An 18,604-nucleotide genomic window follows, 5' to 3' on the forward strand; every position below is an offset into this window, starting at 1 on the left:
TTTCCAAATGTTCCTAGAAATAAAATGAAGGGAGAAACAACTATCCACAGTTTCTGGGCAGCTCTTGTGAACGGTAAGTCGTCAACATTGTCTTCCTCGTCGATGCTTCCGACTTTTGTCTCCCTATCTGAAATGTTCATTTTTCGATTCTCTTTCACCAGAATCTGGGTGTTAACATTAATTCCTATAATTATTCTAAGAGTGAACGAATCAAACCTAAAGTATCCAGGTAGAAGAGGAATGTACTTCGACAATTAAGTTGTCACATGATGCAGCTGAAAGTGTCACTTCAGATACTTCATTTTTATACAAAATCAGCGCCAAATAGTGCAGTGAGTAACGAAATGTATCTGCTTCGTACAACATTATTACTTAGCGATTTCAGCACAGGTGAAAATTGTTGTAATCGAATTTACTGATTTCCAGCAGTCATCGTTAATTCCTGGAAAGAGAAGCAAATAATATCTTATTAACTACAATGGCCACGTTAGAAAGACTATGATACTATTACGCAGATGATAATTCTTTAAATTAAAAGGAGATGGTATTTTAAGGATTTTAAAAACCTTTAAAATTTAATCTTCGATATATGTAATCAGCAGGAATTTTTACGAACTGTAGTCAAACCAGAATAATGCATAGACATAATGATGGGAGTGTGCTGTGAGACAGCAAGAGACAGTTCTTCTGTTGAGATGTTCTTTATCAGTAAGCGCAAAGTCATAAAGAAACAGTTGTATAGAAAGTTTGAGCGATAAAAAATTTTCTGAGAAATCTGTACAAGGTGCATGGATAGTGTTCAATTATGTCTCCCTCTACACATATTTGTTTCGTGTTCTATGTAAATGTTAAACAATTGTTGAAAGCACTCAGGTCCTACCTGAAGAAAGAGAGAGAGAAGAGTATGAATTATGTTGAGTATAAGGAGACAAATATCAACACAAGTATTTGTTATCTTCCTAAATAACGTATTTTTCGCTGTAAATGTCCAGTTAATAATCACATCTTGAATTAACAACATACAACAGAACACAGTTCAGCTTCCACTGAACATAAAATAGTTTCTGTTTCTTCCTCCTTGTCTACTGCTTGCCTAGGACGAAAAGTTTCTTTATAAGGAATCTTCTTTTAAGCTTTACATCAATAATGCTATTTTCTTAATAACAAAATAATATTCTATTACTCTCTAACAGTTCAAATAAAAATAATGTTGATGGCTTTATTTAATAAAAAAATAATTTCTTCTTAACAAATTATCTTTTTCCTATCATGAAAGGTGGATAAATTTAAATCTTTTATCATGAATAGTATCTACTGATATTAAAACTAGGTCACATAATTAACCTATAGAAATAAAAGTTGTTTAAAGTACGTACGGATTCAACGTGAAGAACAAAAGAGTTTATAATTTCTTGTGCGTGTTTACAAAGTTTTGTTTTCTTTATTTTTTCATTGCGTGGATATCTTGGTACACAGTAAGGTGTAAAACATCAATGTCTGGTATAGATATAAAAATAAATAAAACATGCTTCTGAAAAAATGATGAGGAGAAATCTTCAATCATCAAAATAATAATGAATTTACTTAATTTTTCATGCCGTTAGTTTTTTTTTCTTTTTTTTGTTGAAATAATGATCCAAATTCTGAGGACACATAATTACGAGGAACACAACGTTAGAAAAAGGAAAGTGGCAAAAATGTTTCTTGCTTTTATCAATCAATTGTTGTGGCGCGAGCGTCTAATTTAATGTTACCATGGTGGAACAAGACTGAAATTACTTCATGCGATTTCCCTGCAAAAACATTCAATTCAAACAACATTTCATGCATATGATCGACTTCGACCAACTCGCAAACTCGTTCAACTGTCCAAAATTTGACCCACAGCATGATGATGATGATGATAGACTGTCTTATGTGGCACAAAAATCTCGACACTATTTTGTATCTTTCTTGCAAGACCTCGACAAGAAGATTCACCGCTAAGTAGATGTAGAGTTTACTGTGCGAATACGAATGCACGATTTCCCTACGACTGCTACCTTCGATAAAAGTTATCATCAGTTCAACGATGACAAGAAAAGAAAGAAGATTAACAGAAATATAGGATTTATATACGCGAAAGTGGACCAAGCGGAGAGGAACAGCAGAGTGGATCAAATTAAATAAAGACAAAAATAAAAGATCAAGAACATTAAATAGATCTCAAGAGAGCAATAAAATAAACACCATATACCTAAAACATAAAACAACTGAGACAGGTAAGAATCAAAGGAGTGCTGCGCAGAAATATGTTACTGCTACTGTTGTGCACTTTCCTGTTTGATGAGTTCTGGCATGGCAGATTTTATTTTTGTTGTTGTTGCTTTTGAATGATTCTGCCAAAACAAATTGCTATTCCTATAAAAGTAGTGAAATTTATGTTCATTTGTTTTAAAGTTGGTCAAGCGGGTCGAGTGGATGAGTTGGGGAGCACGCATTCCGACCACATAAGAAAATGTCATATTTGATTATCCATCTCTCATGCCTTATACATAGTACTAGTTAAATTGTTTTACTCCAGAAGCTATTTTATTTCTGTTCAACACCTTTTCCTCGTCGTTTTTATTAAAAGGGCATAGATCATATATCGTGTTTTATAGACAAACCTCGATGGTTTGTGGTTTTTTTTCCGGTAGACATAAACCTAACCTGTAAATCCATCCGTTAATTAATTATCCGCTTGCAAAGTACACGATCCCCACCTGAGATCAGCGAGTGTAGTATAGTGCAGTGGTTCTCAAAGTTTTTCGGACCGCGGACCACTTTACTTATGTAAAAGCTATGGCGGACCACCAAGGCCTAAGTAAAAAATATGGCGGACCACCAAGGCCTAAAAATCAGTCTGTACTATGAATTTCAAATTTAAATTGCCGCATTTGTTTCATTTTAATTCAAAACTAATTGTCCTTTTGTGATAGTAGTATAGTAATAAGTTGACATAAAACTACGTACCTCGTTCTTTGTAATTAAAATGTTAATGCGAGGAATACATCCCTTTAAACATCACTTTGCTGACATATGACGACTGTCAGCCGCGGACCACCTGACCTATGCCCGCGGACCACTAGTCGTCCGCGGACCACACTTTGAGAACCACTGGTATAGTGCACCATTCACAAAGTTGCCACCAGCCAACACCACAGAGAGAGAGAGCGCGACAATTTATATTATTCGGAAGTTGAAAGTCTACATTTCTCATGCTAGAGTAGCAGTTTTTCAGAACCACGAGAAATGTAGACTGTCAGCGTTCAAATAATCTGCTCATTCTCTTTCTCGCTATCAGTGTTGGCTGCTGGCAACCTTGTGAATGCTACACTAGCGTGACGTAATGCACTGTTATCAGCGCTAATTGATCGTAGGTGCGAATTGTAGCGGATAATTAACGGATGGGTTTATAGGAGGCTAAAACATTCATATTTTTTTCATTTTCTGACTCACCAGCAAAAATATATATATATGCACCAAAGCTAATATATTGGTCAAACAATTGTAAAAGTAAAGTGGGTTACTAAAAAAAGGAACGTGCTATCGCTGCGGTTTAGAACATTAAAAATACTTAGTAACAGTCTTTCTATACAACAGTAATTTTCAGTAATAAATTTAACATAATCATACTCGATAGAGAGCGATCCGAAGTCAAGTATTAATTTTTCATTCTCATTAAGACCTCGAAGGTTCCCACGCGCTGAACTTAATAATGCGAAACAAAGTATAAATCTATGTATATATAGTCATATGAAAATTTGGATCGTATACGTATATATATCTTGCGCATTGACATTTTGTAGAATAACGATGTGAATTACAATTTTGATTCTACGATTCATCAAAAATGCTAATTTCTTGAAACTAGAACCGTCTATAATGCACAAACTACACCCCTCGAGGTTCAGGTACACCTGAAAGCACGGGTACGTAACGTGCCCGAAGGTTTAGTTTCGTTACGCTGCAAATTCTTACGTCCCCATTGACCATATAGTCTGCTCCATTTCGAAAATTTACGGAAAGCAAAGCTAGGCACCTGAAATTGACTCTAGTCTAATGCAGTTTTCTATCAATGTTTCAACAACAATCTGTTTCGCAATAAGAACATATGCTGTTCAAATATTGCGATAGCCCTGTGCATCACAATCGGAAGACGTCGATCAGCTGATCCGTCGTTTGAGGTAAAGATCATTGCTTAAGTTAACTCCTTCCTTTCTGCCATATATTTATCAAGATTCCTTTAGAGAATACGAGAATTTCGTGTTACTTTTTATTTTTGAACTAAACTGTCCTATTTTGACAGAAGAAGCGCCCGGTTCAGTCAGCAATTTGTAATGCATCATAAAGATGGGCGTGGGTTTATCAAGGGACATCACTCTGCGTTTCTTTTTAGACTTCCCGCCGAAATCTACTCCAATCTCCACAAATCGGTAGGTTCGACCACGAACTAAATATACGTCTGTGGTTCGATGTTTAATTCTGTTTTAGTTGTGTGTGCGTGGACGTAAGGAGATTTTTTTTTACAAATCAAAGTTTATTCAAATATTCATAACATAAACTTCGTACAACAGGACGTCGTTACTTAAACCGAAGAAAAATCAAATCAAAATCACATGCTAAATATTGGAAGAGTTTCATTATTTCTAATGCAAGTTCAGGGTCCACTTATTTAAACATTTACACTTTTAAAACTGTGACTGAATTTAGTAATGAAATTCTTTTGTTCTTTCAGTTTGTGGTGTTTTGTATCATTATCCACTTCTTTTTTTAATCTGTAGCTTATTAATTGATTAACATTATCTTTAGACTGGGAGTCATTTTCTATTTCTTTCATAATTATCTTCCAGATTTTTGAAAAAAAACTTGTTAACAAGTGGCAGAGAACTGGATAAGCTATGATAAGTGCTTAACTGCCTTTGAAAATGGTGATGCATGTAGAACTGCAGGCGACATGCAGTGCTTTGGGATATCTTGAGGGCAACAAGTACATCAAAGAACCTGACTGTCTAGGTGAGTTTTTCCATTTGAGGGATCCAGTCGAGGGATGTATGTATGGACAGATATCCATTTCTGTTTTATTTAAAATGAATGTCTAGTGTTTCAGTATATTGATTTAATTAATTGATTACTGTGTTGCTTTTCAGAAACTGTAAAGGAGCTCATTCGATTCTTGCGCAGAGAAGATGACACTTGTGACATTCGTCGACAGCTTGGGGATGCTCAGATTCTGCAGAAAGACTTGGTGCCATTGGTCAAACAGTACCATAATGACAAGCCTATTTTTGATGCCGTCATTAGTTAAATCAAAAAGATTTTTATTATGCGGTGACAAATGAAGACAGTTACTTTTTTGTCGTCAGCGTCTCTTTAGTATTTGAAACAGTTATACACAGACAGTAAATTAGTACTACTACAGAAGATTACAGAGGGGTAGTATTACCGAAGAAATGGAAGGCACAAGGGACTTCCAAAAATATCTTAAATCTCATCTTGACTCTTTGTTTCTTTTTTTTTTGACGATTTTTCACCATCCAGCAGGAAAGAATAGATTCACCCAGAGGAGAAGGTGAGTGTATTTGTTGGGCCTGATGAAGCAATTAGTAAAGCATGACCACTAGGATACCCATCACCGCATATGCTTTTACCATCCCTCCACATATCAAACCATTCTTTTCTACCCTAAGGTGGAAGCTTGACCTTTGATTGAATCTCTAAGTGCACAATTTTGTGGGTGGGTGAATTTTGTGCATGTTGAGTAGGTTCTATGTCTAGAACTTGATGCCATGTACAATTAGTCCCTTACAAATGTTCGAGTTAGAAACTTCCCTACTTATGTGCAAAGTTGTCCTTAAGCTCAAAAGTAGCTTGTTAGGATTGTCTTCAAGTTAAAGCTAATGTGTAACGATAGTTTGTGTGTCTGCTGAGTGGCGGCGGTAGGAGGGAGTGTGGGTACATGCATCCTAAACAATAGCACTCTCCCTCACTATGCCCACGAGGTCTGATTCTAACGTGTACCGACTTACGAACAAACCTATAAATGTTGGAATGGCATAGACCACATGCATTTTTGTCTTTCCTGTTCTTATCATTAGGTCTCGTTATCTTTCATTCATAAGCTGTTGCAGAGGCTTAGCTAAACTTAAATTTATTTTTTATCCGATTGTATGTCATATAAGCATTCATATATTTTATTAAAAAAATAACTTATGAGATTGGTAATGTGTCATTCACACAGGTTGATGGTAAATCTAACCCAGCCAGTAATAGTCTGCTTCAACAATCAGTTGCCTGATGAAAAGACACTACGGCAGCATTGCCTTGAAGTTGAGTCACATCTCCAGCAGTATAAAGAGGTTGGATTTTTTTAATTTATTCGTTTTGTTCAGGTTGTCAGTATTGTTTAATACAATCTCAAAGGTTATTCTAGTATTCATCTTTGCATCATTTCCACAAAATTTAGCTAAATAGTAAGTAGTTTAGAGTCAATGCCTCTTTTAGTTTACAAAAATACCAAAACAGCGCAGTGCTTCAAAATAATTGTTGGGGCTTCTCTGCACTGGGTTGAAACCTGATGTTTGAAATCCATAATGAGGATTGGATGGCTTTCAAACTGACCAACTCTTCTTCACCAACCACCTCCAAATTTTTTAACAGGAAGTTGATAAAACATTAAACACAACTGTTAATAATAATAGGATTTATATAGTGCATTTCCCCACACAATATACTTTACAAGACAAAGGGCAGTAGGTATTGATGTATTAACAGAGATTATTGACAGTAACTGTAAGTGTTGACAGAGAAGGGCAATACAATTAGTCAAACATGCATGTACCAGTGCACAGTGAACATTGCCAGAAACATGAAGGAACACAGGAGAAGGTAGAAGGTAACAGTATAAATTGGTTACTGTCACTTGTTGCCATCGTTGAGGATAAAAATATAATAGAAATGTCATGAGGCTTAAGTTAAAATGGAAGATCAAAGGCTTGCACTGGCAAACAAAGGCCTAGGGTGTTGAGTCATGGAAGGTGGTTTTGATGAAACAGGGCTACCCGACTTGTCGAAGTCATACACAGAAATCTGGCAGGTAGAGATAACATAAATATATTCTGTGAATTATAGCTTCTGAAACACAGCTCTTTATCTATTATCTAATTTTAAAGTTGGCAATTTCCATCTGTTGTCAACAAGTCCTGCAAAATCTCACTTGCACAAATAACATTGAACATCACAGTCAGTGGCGTCCACCCTATGTCTCAGTAAGCACATGATGACCAGAAGATGGAGCGATACATCAGATTCATTAGACAATCTACACTTTTCATGCTTTAGTAGCGAAGACCTATGTGAAATGTTGTTCTCTAGCCTTGAAGATATTAAATCTTATTGTTAGAACCTAAAGATTTTTCAAAACCCCAAACACAATATCCTTATGATGAGCAGCATTAATGGTCATCAGATTTTTAGAGCTGCAGGTGACCATTACAATTTATGATTGTCTGTTCACCCATGAACTGTCCAAAAAACGCTTCATGTGGACATTTACAATTAAGACAGATTTGCATGTTTATATTGTCATAGTTGCGTTAACAGTTGTTGAAGAAAAAGAAAGACTTTCTCCCACACAAATTTAGACAAAATGAAGAAGAGATTATATTTTCAAGAATTCTTTTGCAGATGTTCCTTTTCATTTATTTTTTTTACCATTATGTTGCTGCTAACATACAGTTAATTGACAATTTTACAATTCATTTTTACAATTTACAATTTACAATTGTTAATTGACAATTTTATGACAATTTTACAAGTCTACACCCAAGTCTACAATCAAGCTGCCTACACAAGGGACTACTATCGGAACATGGAATGTTCGCACACTCTTTCAATGCGGCAAAGTGAAAGAAACTCACACACGAGTTACAGCGTTATACCGCTGGACAAGTGGGACTTGCAGAAGTCCGATGGACTGGTTTCGGGGAGTCAACTACAGATGAAGGCCACAAGCTCTGGTTCAGCGGAGACGAAATCAAGCATGAACGTGGTGTCGGCTTTCATTGTCAGGAAGGAGGTGGCTGGAACTGTCATCAGCTGCACTCCAGTCTCTAGCAGACTTATCTCCATCCGAATCTCTGCTCGACCGCACAACATCACCATTATACAAGTTACGCCCCAACATCAGAACACGAAAGATGAAGAGGTTGAGGAATTCTACGAGGAGCTGGACAACATCATCAAGAAAACTCCGAAGAAAGACATCTGCTTGTCTTGGCGACTGGAATGCTACGATCGGCCCTGACGCTTACCAACAATGGCAGGAACAGTCGGCAAGTTTGGCCTAGGCAACACCAACGCAAGAGGCCTACGGCTACTAGAATTCGCTCAGAGTCACCCTCACCATTGCATACCCTCCACCGCACAAGAAGTCAAGAACTGTAACGTGGCATTCGCCGGGAGGTCTGGTCCATAACCAGATTGACTTCATCTTGCTGCCTCAGCGTTTCAAATCAAGCATCAACAAAGCACAAACGAGGTCCTTTCTGGCGCTGACATAGGCAGCGACCACAACCTCGTCCTCACTAGCCTCAAGTTGAAACTGAAGTTGAGACGTGACAACAATAAGAGCCCTCGCATCCGATTCAACCTTGAGAAGCTCAAAGATCCGGACACAGAGAGGATTCTTCCAGGCCCAGGTGGGGGGGCAAATTTGCAGCCCTGGCTACTATAGACTGCGACATAGACGCCTTGCTGGAAGTATCAAAGAGGTGCTACTCTCTCTATGCAGACGAATGTGCTGGGGAAAGCAGAGGAAGCGCAAACAACCCTGGGTGACAGACGACATCCTTGATCTTTTGCGACGAAAGGGAGAGCCTTGAAGAGAGGGAGAGGTCGAGACCCGACGTCAGCAGACAAGTACAGACTTGTCAACCAGCAGATCAGAACAAGGATGAAGGAGGCAAAAGAAGATTGGATCGAAGACCAGTGTTGCAGCGTGGAAATAGGCATGGCAAGCGAGCACAGCAAGAAGGCATATGAAAACACTGAAGGCCTCACCAAGACTCAGCAGCGACCAGCCACAAGTCATCGAAGACAGCGCCGGACAAAAGAATCCTTACGGAAAACGCTGCTGTACTAACGTCGTTGGACTGAATATTGCCAAGACTTGTACAACTACAAGATCGAGCCAGACACCAGCATTCTCCAGCATCACCAGACTGGGACAAGAGAGGCTGAAGACCTGCCAGTCCTCACTGATGAAGGTGAGAGAAGCTATGCACATCCTGAAGGGAGGAAAGTCGCCTGGTGTGGACAACGTACCTGCTGAGCTGCTGAAGCATGGAGGAGACGCAACAACCAAGGCCTTCACCACACTGTGTCAAAGATATGGGAAGAAAAGAAATGGCCAAAAGAATGGGCTCAGTCTAATCATCATCCCACTCCCTAAGAAAGGGAACCTGAGGCAGTGCAGAACTACAGAACCATCAGTCTGATAAGTCACCCAAGCAAAGTAATGCTCAGAATCATCCTCACATCCGCTTAAAACCTATTGCAGAGGAACTGCTGGCAGAATAACAGGCTGGCTTCAGGGCGGAAGAAGCACGGTAGAACAGATCTTTAACTGCCGTGTTATGATAGAAAAACACCTGAGAGCATCAACGTACAACTATACCATAACTTCATCGATTTCAAAAAAGCTTTTGATCGTGTCTGGCACGATGGACTTGGCAGGTCATGAGATCATTCAACATAGAGGAGGGACTGATCCAGATGGTAGCAGCACTCTACAAGAACGCCTCCAGCGCGTACTATCAACAACCAACCTAGGCGAGTTCTTCGCGATGACGATCGGGGTCGTCAGGGTGCCTACTCTCTCGCCATCCTTTTTAACATCTTCCTTGAAAAAATCATGCAAGACAACCCTCCACAACCACCTTACCTCAATCTCCATTGGTGGCAGAACCCTGTGCAACCTCCGCTTTGCAGATGACATTGACCTCATGGCAAGGCAGTAACAACGAACTTCAGGAATTGACGGACAGACTCTCCAGGCGAGCGGGGGCTATGGCATGGAAATAAGCTCAGAAAAAAGCAAAGTAATGATTATTTCCACCACCGACAGCAGCAGCAACATCGTCATGCTCAAACGGCCAGAAACTGGAGGAGGTCAACAGCTTCAAGTATTTGGGTGCCACCCTGACTAGAGATGGTGCTGTACAGCAGAGATCCGTATCAGGATTGGTATGGCAACATCCGCAAATCCAGACTGGATAGGATCTGGCGAAGCAACTCATCAGCTTCAGTACCAAGCACAGGCTGTACAAGTCCCTCGTAGTGTCCAATCTACTCTACGGCTGCGAGACTTGGACGCTCCTTGCCGCAACGGAAAAGAAGCTCCAGGCCTTTGAGAACAAGTGCTTGAGAAGCTGGCTCCGCTAATCTCGTACCGCGAACACAAGACCAACGCATACGTAGGAGCACCGTAACCTCCCTCGTGGGCCCACATGAGCCCTTCTGGCAACAGTGAAGCGGCGCAAGCTCGCCTGGTTCGGACACGTCACCTCGCCACAAAACCCTGTCCAAGACGATCCTACAAGGAACCCTCGAAGGGAGCCGTCGTCGTGGTCGTCCGGGAAAGCTGGGTCACCAACATTTTAAAGATGGACCGAACGCGAGATGCCAGACCTGCTCGCATCTGCTCAAGACAGGACCGGGTGGAAAATTCTGTCTGTTGCTGCTGCCGGACGGTCCCCCCTACGCCCGGACCGGGCATGGGACTGACCTGACCTGACCTGAACATACAGTAATACTGTAGCCTGAGAAAGTTGAATCTGAAGTACATTTATCAAAATAACTTCAGATGCACCTAACGCTGTTGTTGGAGAAGGAAAAAACATGCTCCTGTTTAGTAGACATGGACCCTGGAAAATGATTTTGTGGTACCTCAAAACCCTCTTGTGTCTTCAGTGTATATGTTACTGTGTAATATTCAGAAACAAAGTAGCATTTGCATATAACAGTGTACTATGTATGCAGTATGTTCAGCTCTACCCACATGAAGAATTGTATTTTGGTTGTCCTACTTGTTTCAGGCATTTGCTGATGAGGAATTTTTCGTAGTACTGACCAAAAAACTTAGTGAACTTCTTGAACTGGTATGTGTAGTATTCTCTGTGGTGAATCACTTATGCAGGCAGTGAACCATTTGTTTAAACAATGAATTCATGCTTATTTTAATTGGAAATGGCATAATTTCATATGTTGCACTTTTTAGGATTGCTGTACAACTAGAAACAACAATACATTTTTCACATGTGTTTTGAGGATTAATAAAATGCACCATCACTCTGAAAACATTGAAATACTAATAATTGTTCCTGTTCTGATCTAGGGATATAAGTTACTGATATTGTTAGCATCTGATGAATATGGTTTATATCATTTGCTTAATATGATGTAATTGTGTAAAGGACTGGGAGCATCGGCATGAAGAAGACAAGCTTTTGTTGGAACGTCTCATTGTGTTAGTCCGCAATGTTGTCCACATACCCCCTGACCCTGCAAGCGAGCAGGTATGATGAGTGAAATCCCGGTACAAGTTGCAGTCATTAAAGTTAATGTTAACATAATCTAACAAATTTATGTTGGAAAAGTTTAAATAGTTCCATATTATAAATTTTTTTGCCTTGGCAGCTCTTGCTAATGAACACTGTGTGGTTGGAGCTGTGATTGTTATTGTTTTTCTGTCTGTGTATAGTTCAAATAATATTAAAGGATAATGGCAAACCAGCTAACCGTAATAGTATAGGATAACAAAGGAGAAACTTAGGCAATAAGAAAATTAAGAAAAAGATATTTAGACTCAAGGTTTGTGCTGGCACAGATATGTGGGTGTGAGAGAAAGTGTGAGAATCAATCTACTGTGCATTAGTATTTTGCAGGATTCTCAGGAAAAGTCGGTATATGCCTTCTTTAACTGCACATTGTACTTATGGCTCTAAATATATCTTTATTGCTGCATGTCAGATGTGTGCATCTTTGCTCTAAGTTGTTTTTTCATACAAACTTACCATCTTGTCTGTGCCTGAAATTTTCCAAACTCTATTACACTTGTTGTCTGCAGAGGACTGACGATGATGCTAGCCTTCATGATCAGGTTTTATGGTAAGTGCATCTTTAGTACTGTTCTTTTTTGTGTGAATAATAAATGCTCCACTAATAGTCTCAGCATGCACATTTTCTTTGCATATGTTTAGTTCTCAGCTAGTACAGCTCAGAAATATTTTGCAGCAGTGCAAGTGACATAAATTACAATCAAATTCTAACACACAAAAAAGATTTTTAGAAGTTGGTCACATGAATTTGTAAAATGCATTACTTGTCTCCCATATTTCCAAAGAGTTAATTTATAATTATGAGTGAGTTAATATGAATTTTTCTTCTTTTCTTAGGGCCATGCATGTTAGCGGAATGGAAGATGTTATCCTCTATATAGCCAGTTCAAATGATGAAAGACAACTGTGTATGCATGTACTGGAGATCATATCTTTGATGTTCCGAGAGCAGGTACAATATGCGCTCTGATTTTATTATTCATCCTCAATGCCATAAAGACTTAAAACAGTGTTACCATCCATTTTATCAGTTCTTTCCACACACTTCTTTATTCAAAATGGTCTCTGTACACATTTTTTAATTTCTTTATTACGAACTATATCATCTATGAGCAAATTACATTTAGCATTACCCTCCTCATTCAAGATGTAGGCAAAATATGTCTAAATTCATTTATCTTCAAGATAACTTTTTCTGCTTGATTGTTGGACTGACTTGCACAATTTTTAAATGGTGGTGTTGATAAATGTGTATGGTGCAGAGAGAGAGAGAGAGAAAGTGATTTTGCATATATTTATATTAGCAATGCATGAGAGCTAAACTTTTGCATAATGCATAATGGGGCTAGCTCGTATTGAATGTTATAAAACTATAGGCTGATATATTCAGCAAAGTTTACTTGTTTATGTATGTGGTAAATGATACTAAGATTGTGACAGTTTTATTAACACAAAGAAGGAAAAGGGGGACAGTCCTATGAAATCAAATGGAAATTTTTTAGTACATCTGCAAATTTGAAAAACAAAATGTGAGTTGTTAGCATCTGTGGTTGACCTTCTCTGCAGTCACCCGAAATACTTGCTCATGCTGGGGTGCAGAGGTCCTTGACAGAGAAAGAAAAGGATGAAAGGTTGTGTGACATTACATATGTTTGACCTTAGTTTTATATATATATATAAAAACAAGCACAGACATACACATGTGTACCTAATTTGTGAGCTGGTATATAGATATAATTTTTGAATTCACAATCGTGTGATATAAATCTAAGTGAAAACATTTTCTATGGTTATATATAATAGTTTTTCAGAGAAGCAATGTCTGCAATATTTTAAAATTGATTACAATTGACAATTTAATCTTCAAGCAAAATGAATGTGCACAAGTTGTTTCTTTTTCAATCTCAGAGAATTAGAAGTGGCAAGGGCCCGAGAAAAAGCTCAGAAGAAAAGTAATCTACTCAAGTTTAACACAAGGTGACGATTTTAGTTTTACATATGTTTGTGCCGTAGTAACTGTGCACAACTAACTTAAGAATGTGTTTGATTATACAGATTTCTGACTTTGTATATGTAATGTAGCTGTCCATGAAAAGAGGCACTCTAGGGTCCAAGTGCAACTAAAAGTACTAACAGTTATCTTGATTTTAGTTTGTGCTATCATGGAACTGACAGTAGCATATTCTTGGAGTATTAATGATTGTTGTAAAATGTTCAGATTATTGGTTTGTTCCCTGTCCAGTTTAGTAAATGTTTGTGCTGTTGTATATTTTATAAAGTGTTACATTCTTGGATACGTTAGTAACATTTAACAGGTACATTAAATTTGGACAAGAAATTAGGCTTTTGCAAGAAATGAAATGCTAATAAAGACATAAATACACTTTTTAATGCAGCACAGTTTAAATATTTCTTTAAAAATTGTCTTGCATGCTTTTAGAGAACATGTCCTTATCACAACCTACTGTAAATGCAGACCATGCAAACATAAGTTTTTGTTTGTTTTTGTTTTTTGTTTTGTAGGCACTCCAACTTTGGTGGGACATATATTATGACGAATACTAAGTCCCTTAGCGACAGAGAGCTAATCTATCACAAGTCGATTCAGGATGTCCAAAATTTCTCTTTGGATATGAACAAGAAACCTAGGAAAAAGCCCAAAAATCGACAGCCAATCACTGACAAACCAGTCATCCGTAGATCAACACTCAGCATTCGACTAAGCTTAAAGGAGTTCTGTGTGCAGTTCTTGGAGAATGCTTACAATCCTCTTATGTATGCTGTCAAGGTGGGAACTTGCATTTTGGAAAAAAATTGTGATGGCGTGTTATGTTGTTCTAAAGAATTATATATATATTATGACATCTATAAGTGTTTGTACTGAGTGGGAATAATTTTATGCAGGACAACTTAGCAAGGGAAGCAACCCAAGATCTTGATGAAACTTACTATTTGTGGGCAATGCAGTTTTTCATGGCCTTTTGCCGACACCATAGTAAGCATGTGGATTTTGTCAGGTAAGATTAATCATCAGTTTAGTTTTTCTTTTATGATAGTATTTTATTTTTTAATTTTTTGGTGGGTGGAAGATGCAAGTTGAAAACCATGGGCAGTTTGGGATGTTTTAGATGAATTGTTGTTTTTCACAGTAAGATAAATAATACCATTGGAATATGCTTTTAAGTTCACTGGCAAGTAAACTGAGTGATACACAGTCCAACACAGTAAATCTTCTTCTGTCCTTAACAGAGATAGAAATTTTGCTATGTTGGGAGCTCCCATGAGTGATAATACAATAGTAATACTACAACTATGTAGTCACATCTCACACATACACAGTTACACTACTGAGAGGATGTGATACAATGGCAGGGCTGCTGACCCCTAAGTTCCTCCATTGCCTCAGCAGGAGCAGGTACTAAAATACTTTCCTTCAAGGAAATTAATTATGACTTTTGTTTTAGTGAGACGATGTCTGTTTCAACATTTCACTTCATCTTTACTAATCTGCTGCGTTACTTTGAGATGATTGTGATGGAAAAGAAAGAAGCCAAAGTTTGGGGACGTAGGTATGAATATTTTTTTCTTGTTTATTATATTATACTAATATTCTTTTATTATTATTAATGTATTATTATTTTGTCACTTAGTTAAAATTTAGTTTCAAAAGAGAACAATTAATTGTGATTTTTCGGAACCAGTTGAAGGACAGTGGGGAGTGTAGGAGTTTAAAATGCCACTTTAGCTAACCAAAGATGTCATAAAATTTCAACGATTTGCCAAATGTTGACAGTAAGTGTTTATGATATTAAGCTTTCAGGCATCTCACTCAGCTAAATGGTGTGGGCATTTCAAAGCTGAAATTTTAGTTTGAAATAAGGCATTGACAACATGAAAACATACACACTCATTTCCCTCTCACTTCTTTACCTTTTCCAACCAATGAAGTCAGGGACCCATTTTTGACAGCTGGGTTGACTGAGGGAAGTATCAAAGCAGTCCACCTTTGGGTTCTATCTAACCAGTCAGCTATCTTTTTCCCCAGTATCGGTTACCAGCTTAGGTTCCTGGAATTTCCATCACTGCTTGATTTATCTTACTTTGTTTTTTACAAGCTTCATTTCTTTGTCTCCAGTACAGTTTTATTTGATTTTTCTCATTCTTTATCTTTTTTTCACTTTGTTTATAAATTTTGTGAAAGGCTTCTTTGATTAATAATAAGACACGCTGTATATTATTCATAGTGTTTGTGGTTTTCATCTTTTCTTGATCCTTGTTCTCAGGGTCCATTTAGCTTTGAAAGCCTACCAGGAGCTTCTATTGACACTAGACATGATGGATAAATCTAACAATTCACATTTGTGTGATGCTTCTCGCGTGATCAAAAGTAAGTTGACCCTATTTTTGTTTGTGTCATTCATTTTTCTGGCTGCATTTAGCCATTTTTCTGAATATCCATTATTTTTACATGTAATGAACAAACTTTGCTACGTGATTAATTTTGAAATACTTGTAATTCTGAGGAACATTTGATGCCAAATGTTTGTAAAAATATACCACCATTGAAAGACAACTGATACACAGCCATATGGTAAAAACATTTAAAAGTAATTAGATTAAAATTTTAAACATTAAATTATGTTACAACATTTTTGGTATAAGTTATGATAGCAAATGAATGTTCTAAAACACAAATTACCATATCAAAATAACACCATATAGGGTGTGTGCATATGTTCATGCAGGGGATGTCACATTGATTGGCTCATTCGTTGTGTGAAAAATATTTATCTAGAAATTGTGCATATATTTTCAGGTAATGTGTTCTACATGATGGAGTTTAGAGACATCTTTATTACATTGCTAAAAAAGTTTGACCAGACAAAAAATTCTAGGTCAGTGCATTTTATTACTGTTAAGTTTGTCTTAAGTTTTTCTTAGGTTCCGTGAGTAAATGAAAGGGAGGTGTTGAGTAGGAGGAGAACAGAATAAGAGGCAGTATTCAGATGTTCACTGAAAATATATCTGTTTAAAAATGTTATTCTTAAAATATTGTGCTTAGTCTTTTGTACTTATTTTTTTACCGTTATGCATTGTCACAGTTTGGTTTTACACAGTATTTACTTGTTAAGCTTTTTTCCAAATGCTTAATGTCACACTCTTTTATTATCTTTTTATTCTTTCACCTGTGGCTCCGTGGCTAAATGTGTTTAGCCTCAGCATGTTATTGTTATCCAGTATTTTCATGTCAGAAAGCCTTGGACATTTTTCAAGTAGTTGGCCATGTCAGCTGGAGGGGTGGATTTTAGAACTAGCTGTTTACAAGTTTCTTTTATCTTTTAAGAGTTAATATGCACAAAACATTTTGCAATTTACTGCTCTTTAGTGATACAATACCTTTTCCTGCACTTATTTTGTTTTATCGATTAGTTTTATCAATTTTGCAGTATTAATTTTCAATTTTTTTTTTGTGTGCAGAGAATACCTTAAAGATTTGGTAGAAACAACACATCTATTCCTACGAATGCTGGAGAATTATACAAAGACAAACGCACATTTGGTGGTTCGTGGCAAAAAGAAAGGCAAAGGAAAGAAGAAGAAGACTGCTAAAGGTATGTAAAAACATTCTAGTCTTCCTGCTGTTCAAATATCTGAAGACTAATAATAGCACCATCTTAGTCTTCATTCTGTTTAAATGCAGATTTAAGCAAGAAAAATCTAATCAAACCAATGGTCTTTCCAACAGCTTCAGCTCAGAAAAACAAAGAACTATCCGAACAGCAGTTGGAAGATATGTGGGAGGAATTGTCGTCAGAGCTGTCAGCCCTTTTGCAAGGGAGAGAAGAAATACCCCAGAATATATCCCCTTTTGATGCAGCATCAGATGTCAGCATTGATCAGCAGCGGTTTGTTGATTAACATTTTATTGATAATGCTTCTACGTAAATCATTAATGTTGTTACTATTATCACCATCTTCATGTCCATTCTATCTATACTATAGTTATCTGTCTAATAACTATAATGATGACCGGTCTCAACCAATTATTTTTACGCTTACCAAGTGTATGATGTTAGTCCTTTTATATATAATCCAGTTTTGTTTATTTCACTATGTCTGGCAGGGTGCATGCTATGATGCGTATTCACTCAGCCCTCAGACACAAGCAGGCATGCGAGGCAGTTGCTGTCTTCAGAGCTGCAAGGTTATCTTTGCTTAGATTGACCACTCCCTGTACTGCTGATACATTACTTTTGTCAAACATTTTTGTTCTTAAATCTTATGATAATAACTATTTCAAATATCTTGATCTCTTAAATAAATCTTGAACAGGAAGCTTTGCAGAGGTATTATTGTTATTAACATTTTCTCTATCATGCCCAATCTATCTGCAGTGATCCATCCGATATACTTCAAGTAGTTGAAATAATGAACGTGTAGAGTTAATTAAAAAATAAAGCTTCAAATTGCTGTATTTTCATTGTTTTCATTATTGTTAATGTTGAGAATTTAATAAAATGGGCATTTCAGTTTTGGAAAAATTTGATCATTAGATAATGATGAAAAACATATGCTATTTAGTGATTTTTTTAAATTTTGTTAAAATAGCAGTTCTGTTCAGACGATATTTGTCAGAATATGTTGAATTTAAAGCAACATTGAACAAAAAAGTAGAAAAAATTACACTAACAGGTAACAGAAAATAAATAATTTTAGAGACACATGACCAAAGTGTAACATGGCTGTTATTTTTAAGTTAACAGCAAAATGGCTATGCAAATATGCCAAAGAAAGGATGCATCCTCCAAATCATATTATATGTCCTACTTTTCAGAGAAGTGTGGCCTGACAGGAATGAGTTTGGATCAGAAGATATCACTGCAGAAGAGGAGTTCATGGCTCTTAGAGAGATCTTCATGGCACCTCTTCCTTATAGTATGTTAGCATGTTTTCATGGCACCTCT

At 37.2% G+C, this 18,604-nt stretch overlaps 1 protein-coding gene across 3 annotated transcripts in view; it reads left to right on the top strand.

Annotated features, from left to right (window-relative positions):
* The first annotated feature begins 4,415 nt into the window (after positions 1–4,415).
* Positions 4,416–18,604, top strand: part of LOC112557086 (protein timeless homolog) — a 38,707-nt gene continuing 24,518 nt past the window's right edge. For 2 of the 3 annotated variants that reach the window (XM_025226715.1, XM_025226717.1), the window contains exons 1-19: positions 4,416–4,457; positions 4,875–5,037; positions 5,172–5,325; positions 6,263–6,380; positions 11,118–11,180; positions 11,496–11,597; positions 12,149–12,189; positions 12,477–12,591; positions 13,206–13,270; positions 13,548–13,616; positions 14,163–14,427; positions 14,544–14,656; positions 15,104–15,208; positions 15,923–16,026; positions 16,456–16,534; positions 17,118–17,251; positions 17,386–17,545; positions 17,764–17,844; positions 18,475–18,575. In XM_025226715.1, coding sequence (XP_025082500.1) covers positions 4,950–5,037; positions 5,172–5,325; positions 6,263–6,380; positions 11,118–11,180; positions 11,496–11,597; positions 12,149–12,189; positions 12,477–12,591; positions 13,206–13,270; positions 13,548–13,616; positions 14,163–14,427; positions 14,544–14,656; positions 15,104–15,208; positions 15,923–16,026; positions 16,456–16,534; positions 17,118–17,251; positions 17,386–17,545; positions 17,764–17,844; positions 18,475–18,575 — 1,957 coding nt within the window. In that variant the 5' untranslated portion in view covers positions 4,416–4,457; positions 4,875–4,949. Of the gene's footprint in view, positions 4,532–4,874; positions 5,038–5,171; positions 5,326–6,262; positions 6,381–11,117; positions 11,181–11,495; positions 11,598–12,148; positions 12,190–12,476; positions 12,592–13,205; positions 13,271–13,547; positions 13,617–14,162; positions 14,428–14,543; positions 14,657–15,103; positions 15,209–15,922; positions 16,027–16,455; positions 16,535–17,117; positions 17,252–17,385; positions 17,546–17,763; positions 17,845–18,474; positions 18,576–18,604 lie in introns of all 3 variants that reach the window. The other variant, XM_025226716.1, reaches the window with a different exon arrangement.

Source organism: Pomacea canaliculata, linkage group LG2 (assembly GCF_003073045.1).
Source record: "Pomacea canaliculata isolate SZHN2017 linkage group LG2, ASM307304v1, whole genome shotgun sequence".
Lineage (NCBI taxonomy): Eukaryota > Metazoa > Mollusca > Gastropoda > Architaenioglossa > Ampullariidae > Pomacea > Pomacea canaliculata.